At 35.8% G+C, this 14,963-nt stretch overlaps 1 protein-coding gene across 9 annotated transcripts in view; it reads left to right on the top strand.

The window, feature by feature from the left end:
- The window catches only part of CFTR (CF transmembrane conductance regulator), a 201,631-nt gene that overhangs the window by 158,796 nt on the left and 27,872 nt on the right, over nucleotides 1-14,963 (top strand). For all 9 annotated transcript variants that reach the window (XM_089917478.1, XM_089917477.1, XM_089917472.1 and 6 more), the window contains one exon: nucleotides 11,745-11,900. In XM_089917478.1, coding sequence (XP_089773604.1) covers nucleotides 11,745-11,900 — 156 coding nt within the window. The remainder of the gene's footprint in view (nucleotides 1-11,744; nucleotides 11,901-14,963) is intronic.

Here is a 14,963-nt window from a genome sequence, read left to right as displayed (position 1 = left end):
ATACAGGAAGCAGGTGATGTGTCTTTGCAAGACACTCCCTAGGTGCTTTGGGGGAATTGAAAATCACTCACATAAGGCTATAGATGTTTATAGAGTGCTTATCATGTCCTAAGCACTGTTTAAAGACCTTTATTTGCTATCACATTTGATCTTATTTTAACTCCAAAGGTAGATGTTATTACCCTTTTTGTGCATAGTGGAAGAAACTAACAATCAGTTAAGTGAGTGAAGTAGCAGGGATCTCAAACTCAGATCTGTCTGACCTCAAAGTCCTATTTTACCTGCTTCTCTTAAAAGAAGAAAAAGAAGGAGCAGAAGAAAGAAGACAGAAAGAGAGAGAGATCTGTCACAGAAGATGTCAATCTAAAAGGGGAAATGTGAAATCCAGTAACAGCTAAAGCAGAATTACTCTGAAGCTAACAAGGCTGAGGTTTCAAAGAACTTCACTTGCCTGAGCCCCTTTCAAGGCCCTGTACATAATTTTGTGTTTATAGTTTTGAAATCTTTATTCTTGAAAAGAGCTCCCCTCCCCCCCAAAAAAATTATACCCTTGAATAAGAGATATATAGATAAAATGCTAAGGTAGTTCAGAAGAGGAAGCAGTTATTATCATTTGGCTAGGAGTTGGGCTATTCAGGGAAGGTTTTCCACAGGAAGTGGCATTTAGAATGAGGCTTCAAGACTTAAACTGTGATTTGAATAATTAAGGTGGGTGAAGAAAGGTGCTGTAGGCAGAGGGAAAAACATGAGGCATGGAGCATGTGTGGAAAACAATGACTGGTTCAGTCATTCGATGACTGGAGGATGCATGAAGGATGTAATTGGATCCAAGATTGGTGCAAGTTGGTGCAGATTATGGATCTTGAGAGCCAAAGCAATAAAGGGAGGTGATAACTCAGAAAATCCTAATTGATTTTGCTACCACATGGTCTTTGAGAGTGTGGTTCCTGCACCAGCATCATCTGTGTCACTTGAAAACTTGCAAGAAATGCATATTTTTGAGCCTCACTGAGCCCTACTGCCCAAGGGGTGGGGACAGTGGTCTGTGTTTTATCACACCTTCCAGGTGGTGCTGACACATGCCCATCTACTTGTGAGAACCCATATTTAAGAGAGTCTTTAGGTGTAGAGGAGTGATGTAGAAGAGTGAGGGTAGAATTCCAACTGTAAAGGCTTAGGGAATGGGTGATTCCTAAATTGAGGGGTTATATAGAACACCAATGTTGGTGGTGGGAGAGAGAAAGCAAGAACATCTGTCTAAGAGGATGGGTATATAGAGGGATTTGCCTTTGTTCTGTAGGAGTAGTTGGGGTTTTTTTGGTTTGTTTTGTTTTGTTTTGTTTCTTGAGACAGGAGGAAAGGAGATAAGTGGAGTTAAAGAGAATCATTGAGCAAAAAGCTGGAAAACTGAAGTTGTTCTTATTAGGCTGCCTTAATATTTTAAGTCAACTTCCAAAATCATCGAAGTTGAGTAGTGTCAGTCCTCTGATTTTGTTCTTCTCCTTCAATAATGTGTTGACTGTTCTTTTGCATCTCCATGTAAACTTTAGAATCAGTTTGCCATATACACTAAATAACTTGCTGGGATTTTGACTGGGATTGCACTGAATCTATAGATCAAGTTGAGAAGAACCAACATCTTGACAATATTGAGTCTTCCTATCCATGAACATGGAATATCTCTCCACTTGTTTAATTTTTCTTTGATTTAATTCATCACTTTTTGTAGTTTTTCTCATCCTGATCTTGTGTATATTTTCTTAGATTTATACCTAAGTATTTCATTTTGGGGAGTGCTAATGTAAATTGTATTTTGTTTTTAATTTAAAATTCCACTTGTTCATTGCTGGTATGTAGGAAAGCAGTTGACTTATGTATATTAACCTTGTATCCTGCAGTCTTTCTATAGTCACTTATTAGTTCCAGGAGTTTTAGTATTGATCCTTTTGTACTCTCTACATAGATGATAACGTCATCTGCGAACAAAAACAGTTTTATTTTGTTCTTCTCAATCTGTATGCCTTTTATTTCCTTTTCTTGTCTTGCATTAGCTAAGATTAGGGTGCTGAAAGCAGTTGTAAGAGGGGGCATTCTTGCCTTGATGTTGATCTTAGTGGGAAAGCTTCACATTTTTCATCATTCAGTAATAATAGCTGTAGGGTTTTTGCAGAGGTTCTTTATCAAGTTGATGACCTTTCCCTCTATTCCTACTTTGCTAAGAGTTTTTATCAGTCATTGATGGTGGATTTTGTCAAAGGCTTTTTCTACATCTGTTGATATGGCCGTATTATTTTTCTTGCCCATTGATATGATGGATTGTATTAATTGATTTTCAAATGTTGAACCAACCCTGCATATCTGGGATAAATCCCACTTGGTCATGGTGTATAATTCTCTTTATACATTGTTGGATTTCATTTGTTAATTTTTTAAAGCATTTTGCATCTATGTTCATGAGAAATATTGATCTGTAATGTCTACTTTTGGTATTATGGCAATGCTGGTTTCATAGAATGATTTAGGATGTAACCCTTTTGCTTCTGTCTTCTGAATGAGATTGTAGAAAATTGGTAGAAATTCTACTTTAGGTGATTTGTAGAATTCACCAGTGAATCTATCTGGGATTGGTGCTTTCCGATTTGGAAGGTTATTAATTATCAATTCAATTTCTTGAAAAAGTATATGCCTATTCAGATTGTCTATTTCTTCTTATGAGTTTTGGCAGATTGTATCTTTTAAGGAATTTGTTCATTTCATCTAAGTTATCAAACTAGTGGGCATAGAGTTGTTCATAGTATTTCTTTACTATTAATAATATGTATTAAGAGATGTAGTGAATTTCTCTCTTTCATTTCTTTAAAAAAATTTTAATTGAAATATAGTTGACATACAATATTATGTAAGGTTCAGGTGTACTACATAGTGATTTGACATCTGCATACATTATGAAATGGTCACCACAATAAGTCTAGTAACCATTCATCCCCATACAAAGTTATTACAATATTAACCGCATTCCTTATGCTAAATAAGGTAAATATTCTTTCATTTTTGATGTTAGTAATTTGTGTCATCTCCTTATTTTCTTAGTTAGCCTGGCTAGAAACTTATAAAATTTAATGATCTTTTCAGAGAACCAGTTTTTAGTTTCATTGATTTTCCCTACCAATTTCCTATTTTCAATTGGTTGATTCTACTGTAATTGTTATTTATTTATTTTTCTTCTGCCTAATTTGGATTTAATTTACTCTTCTTTTTCTGGTTTCCTAAGATGGAAGCTTAGATTATTGATTTTAGATATTTCTTCTTTTTTGTATTACATATTCTTTTCTATACAAGATATTTATATTATACTACAAATATATATTTATTTTGTATGAGATATATTAGATATTTCTTATTTTCTATAGCATTTAATATTATAATTTCCCTCTGTACTGCTTTTGCTGCATACCACAAAATCTGATAAATTTCTTTTTTATTTTCATTTATTCGAAATCTTTTTTCCCTTGAGATTTCTTTTTTAACCTATGTGTTTTTTAATGTCCAAGTATTTGGGGATTTTCCAGCTGTCTTTCTGTTATTGATTTCTGGTTTAATTCCATCATGGTCTGAGAGCATACATTGTATGAGTTGCATTCTCTTGAATTCGTTAAATTGTGTTTTATGACCCATAATGTGATTTATCTTGGTGAATGTTCCCTATGAGCTTGAGAATAATGTTATTTTGCTGTTGTTGGATGAAGTAGTCTATAGGTGTTAATTATATCCAATTGACTGATGATTGTGTAGAGTTCAACTGTATCCTTACTGATTTTCTAACTTCTGTGTCTGTCCATTTTTGATAGAGGAATATTGAAGTCTCCAACTTAATAGTGGATTCATCTATTTCTCTTTGCAATTCTGTCAGGTTTTGCCTCATGTTATTTTGGCACACTGTTAGGCATATACACATTAAAAATTATTATGTCTTTCTGGAGTATTGGCCCCTTTATCATTATATGGTACCCCTTATCTGATAATTTCTCTTGCTCTGATGTCTGCTCTGTGTGAAATTAGTTACTACAACTTTCTTTAATTAGTATTAACATGGTATATCTTTTTCTGTACTTTTAATCTATTTATATATGCCTTTACATTTAAAGTGGGTTTATTTCTTTAAAGTGAAATTAGGGAAAGACAAATACCATCTGGCTTCACTTATACATGAACTCTAAAAACAAAAAAAATGAACAAATATAACAAAACAGAGAGCCATAGATACAGAGAACAAGTGGTTGCCAGAGGGGTGGGCACTGGGAGGATGAGAGAAATAGGTGAGAGAGATTAAAATTTTTTGTAGTTGCCCTAAAATTTGCAATATATGTTTTCAGTTAATCCAGGTTACCTTTAAACAACACTATAGTGCCTCACAGGTCTTGGAAGTATGTTATTATAACAAAATACAGTTGACCCCTGAACAGAGTAGAGGTAGGGGGTGTCCACCCTCTGCACAGTTGAAAATATCTTCTCTGTTTATCCGGGATTGCTCTGTACACATGGTCCCTCTTTATCCGCAGTTCTGCATCATCTAATTCAACCAACTCTAGATATTGTAGCACTGTAGTGTTTACTATTGAAAATAATCTGCATGTAAGTGGACTTGCACCGTTCAAACCTGTGTTGTTCAAGGGTCAACTGTATTCCCACTTCCTCCCTCTTTGTCCCTGGTATTGTTGCTGCCATTCATTTCACTTATACAGAAGCATATATATAAATATACATAATTGAATACATTGTTGCTATTATTATTTTGAACACACTACTACCTGTCAGATCAATTAAGAATAAGAAAAATAATATTTCTTATTTTACCTTCACTTATTCATTCTCTGATGCTCTTCCTTTCTTTAAGTAGATCAGAATTTCTGACTTAAATAATTTTCCTGAAGAACTTTTTAAAACACTTATTGCAAAGCTGATCTACTGGCATCAAATTCCCTTGATTTTTGTTTGAGAAAGTCTTTATTTCTCCATTATCTTTTGAAGGATAATTTCACAAGGTACAGAATTCTAGCTTGGTGGTTCTTTTCTCTCAACACTTTAAATATTTCACTCCATTCTTTTTTTGCTTGCATGTTTTCTGAAGAATAGTTGAATTTAGTTCTTTTCTTTGTTCCTCTATAAGTAAGGTGTTTTTTTTCCCTCTGGCTTCTTTCAAGATTTTTTCTTTATCTCTGATTTTCTGTAGTTTGAATATAATATGCCTACATGTAGTTTTTTGGCATTTATCCTGCTTGGTGTTCTGAACTTCCTGGACCTGTGGTTTAGTTTTTGACATTAATTTGGGGAAGTTCTGAGTCATTATTGTTTCAAATATTTTTGTTCCTTTCTCTCTTTCTTCTCCTCCTGGTATTTCCATTGGCAGTATATTATACGTTTTGTAATTGTCCCACAGTTCTTGGATATTCTGTTTTTTAGTCTTTTTCTCTTTGCTTTTTGGTTTGGAGGTTTCTGTTGTCATAGCCTCAAGCTCACAGGTTCTTTTTCCTTAGCCATGTTCAGTCTGCTGTGCCCATCATAGCCATTCTTTATTCCTGTTAAAGTGTTGTTGTTGTTTTTTATCTCTTGCATTTCTTTTTTAATTTTATTAAAATTTCATTCTCTCTGCTTACACTATTTGTTCTTGCATGTTTTCTACTTTTTCCATTAGAGCTCTTAGCATATAATTCATAGTTGTTTTAAATTCCTAGACTGATAATCCCAACATTTCTGGCATATCTGACTCTGGTTCTGATGCTTGCTCAATCTCTTCATACTGTGTTTTTTGCCTTTTAGCGTACCTTGTAATTTTTTTTTTAAGTTTTTTTTTTGACATGGACCATTTTTAAAGTCTTTATTGAATTTGTTACAATATTGCTTCTGTTTTTTTGTTTTGGTTTTTTGGCCACGAAGCATATGGGATCTTAGCTCCTTCACCAGGGATCGAACTTGTACCCCCTGCATTGGAAGGCGAAGTCTTAACCACTGGACCACCAGGGAATTCCCTACCTTGTGATTTTTTCTGTTGAAAGGTGGGCATGACATACTGGATAAAAGAAACTGATAATTAGGCCTTTAGTGGTGTAAGGTCTGGGGGAAAGAGAAGTGTTCTATTGTCCTATAATTAAGTCTCAGTCTTTTATTGAGACTGTGCCCTTGAGCAGTGAACTTCACAAGTGCTTCTCAGATTTTTCTCCCCCTTAGGTGCAACAGTACACTTATGTGGGCTGGAGTTGAGTATTCTCCTTTCTTCGATCAGTTAGGTTCTAATAAAAAACCCAGTAGATTAGGTTCTGGTAAAATAGTTTCTCTTGAAGGAGGCCTTGTTAAGAAAAACAATGTTCTGTAATATTATGAAATTGTGGTTTCCCACATCTTCCTGCTGGATGCACCAGAGGGTATTTCTGTGTACTTCACTGTGAGATGAACTGTGATTGAGCTTCTGGAGGTAATACTTACAAAAGTGTGGGGACCTCTCTATGAATGACCTCCCTGGGAGGTTTTTACTCTCAGACTTGACTACACTGAGCCTCCAGCAATTTGTTGGTTACAGTTTAGATTTCCCTACCCTCGCTCGAGTTGCTATGGAGGTTTCTGATCATGGGTTTCTGCTCCAGTAAGTTGTGATTCTGTCTGTCTCTCCACTTGTGGTGGCAGTGATTTGCCGTGTGACTTCATTTTCTGAAGGATCTAAGAAGAGTTTTGATTTTCAGTTTGCTTAGCTTTTCACTTGTTGTTAATATAGAGTGATGACACCCAAATTCCTTATATGCTGGACCAGAAACTGGAAGCCTTGTTTTTCAATTTTTTTTGTCCCTTTGCCTGGCACATTGCCTAGCTTACTATATCTTAAATGCATGAATGAATGAATGGATTATACCTACTTCTAGGTCATATGATTGATTACAGTAGGAATTGGTTCTTAAAATGTTATTCTGAGCAACTCTCTTAAGAATGTAATTTCTACTGCTTTGCCCTTAGAACCTTTAACAACATCTTGCAAACTGTAACAAGATGCCCCCCAAAAAACTTCTTGCATGGTGATTAAGAAGTAGGCTCAAGTTTAGTATGGATCTTCCTTGACTTATGATGGGGTTATGTCCTATTAAATCCATCATAAGTTGAAAATATTAAGTCAAAAATGCATTTAATACACTTAATCTACTGAACATCATAGCTTAGCCTGGCCTACCTTAAACAAGTTCAGAACACTTACGTTAGCCTACAGTTGGGCAAAGTTATCTTACACAAAGCCTAATTTATAATAAAGTGTTGAATATCTCATGTACTTTATTGAATATTATACTGAGTGAAAACAGAATGGTTGTATGGTTATGGAAAGATTGTGAGTGTATCAGTTGTTTACCCTCATAATCACATGGCTGACTGGGAGCTGCAGCTCACTGCTGCTATCCAGCATCATGAGAGAGTATCATACCACATATCACTAGCCCAGGAAAAGATCAAACTTCAGAATTCAAAGTACAGTTTCTACTGAATGCATATTGCTTTTGCATCATTGTAAAGTCAGAAAATTGTAAGTCAACCATCTTAAGTCAGGGACCATCTGTATATTATTTCTATTATCCAAAAATCCTGCAATCTTAACTGTGGTCTAATTCATCTTCTTAAAAGAGAGAGAGAAAACATTTGAAAAGGACCTAAATGGGCATTTCTTGTTTAATTTTTAATGAATTTTGGTGTTCTTGGTTCTATGATGTGTCAGAGTCCATTCAGGCTGCTATAACAAAATGTCATAGGCTTCGTGACTTATAAACAACAGAAATTTATTTCTCACAATTCTGGAGCCTGGGAAGTCCAAGATCATGGCCCCACAGGTTCAGTGTCTGATGAGAGCCCACTTCATCATAAGTGTCTGTCTTCTCACTGTAACCTCACATGGTGGAAGGGACAAGGGATTTCTCTGGGGCCTCTTTTATAAGGGCACTAATCCCATTCATGAAGGCTCCACCCTCATGACCAAATCACCTCCCATTGGCCCTACCTCCTAATACTGTCACATTGGGGGTTAGGATTTCAACCTATGAATTTAGGAGAGACACAAATATTCAGCCTATAGCATGGTGAAAAGATGAAAAAATCAATATTTTGTGCAGAAAAATGATTCAATCTTCATATTAAAACACTTTGTTCATAGAAATTACTTTAGTGAAGAGATGTCCTATTACTTTCTTGGCTCTTAATTTAGGCCTTTACTTCACAGAACCTGTGCTTTAAATTTTATTTTCAACGCATGAGAAATGTAGAAAGTATTTCATAACTTTAACTTAAAAACAGTAACTTAAAAAAAAATTATTTTTCTTTTCAGTCTCAAATAGTTTTTTCTTAAAAGCTTTTGATTTTTGCCTAAATTTTTAACATCACCTTCCCCTAACTAGAATATCTCTTCCTTTTTTTCCTTTTCTCTTTCCTCTCAAAATACAGGCTGTGATTTTAATCTGGAGCTAGGTCTTTCATGATAAACCTAGATTTAACAAAATGCCTCAGATGATATATTGTATATATTACAGTACTGGATAGTCCTCTGATTAAATAGATATTGAATCAGACTTCAAGGTCTGTTCTTTTGGGTGAGTTTATCTGCTCTCTCCATTTGTAGTCTCTTTAAAATACTAAGATGCCACAAACAATTCAAACAATATCAAGGGCTCAGATCATAGCAGCATAAGTGCCTAGTATCTATTTGATTTGTTAAACACATATGGAATTCTGTCTTATACTGGTTTTATAAGGAGCATAGTCTCAAGAACTTATTATGTTAGGAATTATGTTTTATTAATAATAAACAGATTAATAATCAACATATAAAAGTTACAATTATTATAACTCTCGGGATCCAAATTTCATTTGATTTGGCATCTTGATTTCTGGAGACTAAAGGAGATGAAAAATAATTACAACAGGTTTCAATCTGTTGCAGTATTAAAATGGTGAATAAGACACTCTGAAAAGAATGTACTGAGACTGTTCTAGTCATGGTACAATGCAATTACAGCTAGCACCAAACTCGACACTGTTTAACTTTCCACATAACATTTTGATTTATCTTGATCCAAAGTTCTCAAAGAGGAGGTACACTGAAGTTACTAGAAAACATTGACTTGGAATTAAGATCTATCTTAAAAGCTTCTTTGCGGGAAGTACTCTGGCCTTATTCAACAGATCACTGAGAAGCCTGGAAAAACAAATCCTGGAAAAGAATTATTATGTGCCAATTATATAAACAACAGAAGACTTTGTTATGTATGAACCAATTAGATTCCGCGCTGTTGAAAACCGTGTGTGGCATAATGCAATGCCAGCAGTTCAACAATATAAGGAAACCAGAGCGATAGCTAAAAACTTTAAAGCTAAAGATTTACAAATTGCCTCTTAATCTGGTTTTATCCCAACATAAAACCTGTGTTCTCTAAACATTCAATATTTGCTTCTTAAGGAAAAGGAATGTAGTCATTTATCCTAATCATTAGAACCCTGTCTAATGATTTAAGAGTCTGAAACTCAAGGAACTTTTCATCAAAAGTGCTTGATATGACTTTAGAGCAGATCACTTCCTGCTCTTGAACTTGCCTTTGCTTCTCTTTCCTCATGCCTCATCTACACAGGGCATACTCAGATTGCTTATACAAAGCCTTACTGTTGTGTTTGGAAAATCATGATGTATGGTGAATGTGTTTGTACAACATGAGCTGATTCAGAAATAGAAGTATGCATATGAAATTCCACAAGATTTTTAAATTAAGAGTTGATCTGGCAATTGACCCAAATTGACTATGTCCATTTATTTATTAGATCTACTAAATAAGTTTATTCATTCATCTACCCTCCCTCCCTTCCTTCCCTCCTTCCTTCCTTCCTTCCTTCCATCTATCTACCCACCTGCTCACCCACCTATCTGTCTGTCTGTCCATCCATCCATTCATCCTTCCATCTGACTGTCTCTCAGTCAATCCAAGTAAGTTTTTATTGAGTATTTATGTGAGCCAACCACTGTGCCAGGTGCTAGAGAATTCAGTGGAAAATAAGATAGATTACACTGCCCTTTTTGAACTTATATTCTTTGGGTGAATACAAGCAATAATCAAGGAAAGAATAAATAAAATAATTACCAATTGTGATTAGTAGTATGAAGAACCTCAACAGGGTTGAGGTTGTTTATCTGATTTTCTCAGTTGTCTCAGAAAACAAATGTGTGAAACTCCCATTATAGGGCTCTTATGATAGACAGAAAGACAATTGTGTCACTTTTGTTTATCAGCTTACCTAAAGCCCTAGTTTACTACCAGGTTCCTAATCAGTAGTCAATAAGTTATTATTGTGGGTTTCACTCTCAAGCATTTATTGTGGTCTGTAACTAGTTCTGGTTTAGAAACTGTTACTAGTCTGTAATAAGTATAGAAATTGAGAGTAAGCATTTAGAAATTCATTTTTATTTTCTACTTTTTAAAGTACTGATGGTGGATTGGAAACTAAAACACAAAGCAAAACTGTCCTTTACCACAAATAGTATAAAAAGCACGATTTACAAGACCATTTGTTCAGCTCTCTTGTAAAAAGGCCAAATGATAAGAAAGAAATAGCAATAATGTAAGGGGAAAGAAAGAGACATTCAGTGCCACTAAATGTCGAGCACTTTATTCAGGGTTTAGTTAATGACTGCAGAAATGTTCTATCCCACTCACAGCACCTTCCTCTAAGAGCTGGGTCTGGGCTGGCATCAGAACACAGAGTCAGCTCCCTGTGGGGCACATGAGGCACCTCTTCTCTCCTTGCAGTGCACAGCCTTCTCACTTCCGTGCTGTGTTCTTACAGTCTTTAAGGAACAAGACTAGTTTTTTCTTTTCCTTAATATCCCTTTTGCTTCCTAAAATTCTCTTCTTGCCAATCAGAATGGATATAAAAAGTTGATTTGACAACTGTCCATGTGCTTATCCACTGAGGAGTGGTAAGGCCCAAACTGCCTTCTGTGAGAATGTGAACTTATTCTTTATTTAGGCCTAAACTTGATGCTCACTTATTTTATTATGGCAGTATCTAAATATTAGAACCATTGCAGATTTATTAATTTTCAAACTCATATTCATGTTTGGAACTAGATCAAGCTACAGGTCTCTGCTTCTGGCTTGAGCCCATTCTCAAAAATTAGAGCATTAACAGGGAGATCAGCTCGGTGCTTTGTGACAGCCTGGAGCGGTGGGATAAGGAGGATGGGAGGGAGGGAGATGCAAGAGGGAAGAGATGTGGGAACATATGTATATGTATAACTGATTCACTTTGTTATAAAGCAGAAACTAACACACCATTGTAAAGCAATTATACCCCAATAAAGATGTTAAAAAAAAATTAGTGCATTAAGACACTGTATCTTTGTTTTCTTCCATGCAAAATGGGCATTTTCAACCTTTTTGCCGTTAGTAAAGGTCAGTGATAAATGAACCCAGCATCAGGGGTCCAATCTGTTATGGCCAGTTTCTATGTTGTCTTCCAGGGTTGCTCTGTTCCAGATCAATTTTGGTCAGAATTTGAAGTGTGCAAAAAGGTTTGAATGAATAAGTGAAACTTCCCCTGGTGATGATTTAAAAAACAACAACAGCAACAAGAAAACGGTTCCAGTGGGTTTTTTTATTAACGTATAATATCAGATTACATTTATGGTATTGTATCTATCTGTCACAGGAGTAATTCCATCACTGATATTCTAGGTGGGCCTCTTGGGAAGAACTGGATCAGGGAAGAGCACTTTGTTACTGGCTTTTTTGAGACTGCTGAACACCAAAGGAGAAATCCAGATAGATGGTGTGTCTTGGGATTCAGTAACTTTGCAACAGTGGAGGAAAGCCTTTGGAGTCCTACCACAGGTAAGCCAGAAAGACTTAGCTAGTAAAAAAAATGACTAAGTACAGTGTTCCCTTTATTTGACACTTGCACTCAAGAAATTCACATTTCCCTGCAAAATATATTCCCTATGTATCGCTGTCTTTTTTTTTCTGCAATGCAGCCTTTTCATAGGGAGAAAAACTACTTCTAGAAGTTTGGAATTCTCTGACATACAGTTATCGAACTATTAATAGTTTTGATAGCTTTTTCTGGAAGACGTAAACCACAGCAGAAGCATGGGGCTTTTGTTTTTATCAACTTTTTTTTTCTGCTTCAGTGGTCTGAGCTCCAAGTTAGCAATAACAGCAGGTTGAGAAATGCTTTGCAAGATATAAAAGATGCTGCTGAAATAACAAACGCTTGGAAGCATGAAGTAGTGGAATTGAAAATAAAAAGTGTAATGATTGTTTTATTGTTCTTTGAAAAGAATGAACCATGTCAGAGTAATCTGTAGCTTTTTTTTTTTTAATGTCACTCTTTGATTTGGGTCACAAAGGATCTTCAGCCTCACTGGCTTAGTATCATTCTATCTGTGCTATTGTGCAAGAGGACTTTTTAATTATGAGAGAAATAGCAACAGTTCCATTTTTAAATGATCTTAATGGAAACCAAGGAATGTCTTTACTGGGACCAAATCTGAAAGGCATGGGCTGTATATCTACTGGTGTTTGTTCTCATCTCTATGGATATAGTTGCTGGTTTAATATCTTTGTTCCCCTTATACTAATGGGCACTGAATCCTTTCTACTACCATGGTCCTAACAATTCTCTACTTTTAACACAAAATTAAAATGCCAGGAGCATCTCCAGGTAGATGCTACAGGCTACAGATCTAGCCTGAGAAAACAGCTTGTATGTCTTGATAGATTACCTCTGTGGAACATTTGCTCCTTTCATCTAATGAGGCACTAAATATTGTAACTGCTAGACTGATGCTTTTAATTCATTTGTCTAAACTTTGTCATGTTGCCAGAAGTTTCATCAAAAGCTTTTTCAAAAGTTCAGCTTTGGTTGAACTTTTGAAAAACAGTATTGTTTCTTCAGAAAGAAAAAAGGGATTGTCAGAGGATCTGAAGATAAAGAAACACTGGGAATACAAGTATCCCAAGGTGACAGCATTAGGCAAGATAACAATGTTGAAGAGCATGGGATAGAATTCGGTTTTCCGAGATGCCCTGCCGTTCAGTTGACTCTGTTTTCTGATCTCATTTTAAACTACAGTAGTGAAACTTGTTCTTTTTTGTTGTTCTTGTTTATACAAATCCGCCCATTAGAATAAGCAAAGCTCTAAGAAATAATTTCAGTTTCATTGAGAATCCTTTAGTTTATCTGCCATGTGATGAAAAGATTTTTGTTTTATTGTATGTTCTATTTAGGAACCCAAATATGCAAAACGTAGAGGAAAACCAAGTGAGCTAGAATTATGAAAATTCTTTATCTTGCCTCTCTGCCAACATGAATCTTCCAAACTTGCCTTTTCCCTCTTCTACGGCATCAAGTTTTTTATAAACTAAACAAGAAGTACTTTGAGCTACGCCTTTAAAACCGTGTAATCGTGCTAATAAAAATGCTTCTCATTGTACATGTTTATGACCCTGGTTTCTGGGACTGTCTTCCGGTATCACAAGGATGTCTGTAGACAGAAGGTACTATTTCTTGTACAGTGACTTCTTGAGAACGTTAAGTGAATGCCCAAGAAAGAGAGAAAGAGGGTAAACTCCTCAGACCTTTTTAACATCCAAACCAAGAGTTGCTTTTATTTTCCCAACTTTCCTTTGAAAGTTCAAGTTAAGTAATTTTTTTCCTTTTTTGGAGTTTGATCTTTAAAAAGCAGAAAGAAGAAATTAAAAATCCAGGAACTATTTTTGTTTGCTTTTCCATCTTTTGTTTTCCCTTCCATCTTTCTGACCTTGCAAGAGTTTCCCCAAGACCTCTGACATTGAGATAGCAGAGATCTCTAGGTCAATTAATCACTTGTTTTCAGACACATGAAACAGGAACTTTGAACAAGAAACTTCCCTCTCCCTCATAGTGATCCCGAGACGTCAGCTGTGGAATCACAAGATGTCATTAGTTTCGGCAAATTCTTGCAGTTTGTGTGTGTGTGCGTGTGTGTGTGTATTTGTGTGTTCTTCCCTCCTGCAGCTAGAAAGCAATCTTAGAGAAGGTACCAGCGTGGAAAACAGGACATTGTGTACATTTCAAGGTGGAGCCTTCTTTAATTTGTTCTACTTTACCTCTCAGCTCTGAGAGCGTGGAGAAGACAGTGAGGCCTATAGTCAGAGTCCCATTGGCTTAGGCAATTGAACACCAAGACTTAAAATTGTTCATTCGCCTTGAATCTTGTTAATCACTTAATTCATGAAAAACAGAAAAATAAGTTTAAATTTATTTTAAAGCCTCAATTACAAATTTGAAAGGCTGCAAACTATAATTGGGGAATGACTAGGCCTATTCCTGCAATAAGACTTTATGATCTGAAAATAATCCATACCCGCATACGACTTCCCCCAGAGCTGGAGCATCTTTTGCTATCAGGGCTATCAGATGGGGCCAAATCATGTATCTGTAGAGCTGAACAATGAAACTGTGAGTGCAGCAGTTCACATTCAATTTCACAATAATTAACAATTTAATAATTAGTTATTAAACTACTTCCATATGCTTTAAATGATAATAAGTACCATAGGTTCCATACTTATGTAAAAGATACTGAGGTCCCAATCCCACCCATGAGCTTTCAGTGGGAGCTCATCGCCTTAAGTCAGCGATCAGAGGAAGAAGCCAAAATGATAAATTAAGCATAGGTAATTAAGTATAGTGATGGAGTGCCATGGGTAATGATGAGCAAGAATCCAGCTCCAAGCTCCGTCATTACTACTTCCACCACAGAACTGTAGCCTTCCTTCTTTTACCCCCACTGCTGTGCTTTTCTCACCTTATTCTTTGGAATTCTCTATTACATGTTGCACACAGATTAAACTTTTTACAGTAGCATTCCAGCTCTGTGATTTGCCAAGTCAAAAACCTTCTAAGACACCCCT

Source organism: Delphinapterus leucas, chromosome 9 (genome assembly GCF_059928025.1).
Source record: "Delphinapterus leucas isolate spDelLeu-1000000601 "Yukka" chromosome 9, BTC_Dleu_Yukka2, whole genome shotgun sequence".
NCBI lineage: Eukaryota > Metazoa > Chordata > Mammalia > Artiodactyla > Monodontidae > Delphinapterus > Delphinapterus leucas.
Note: the sequence above shows the minus strand (reverse complement) of the source record. Positions and strands in the feature narration are given on the sequence as shown.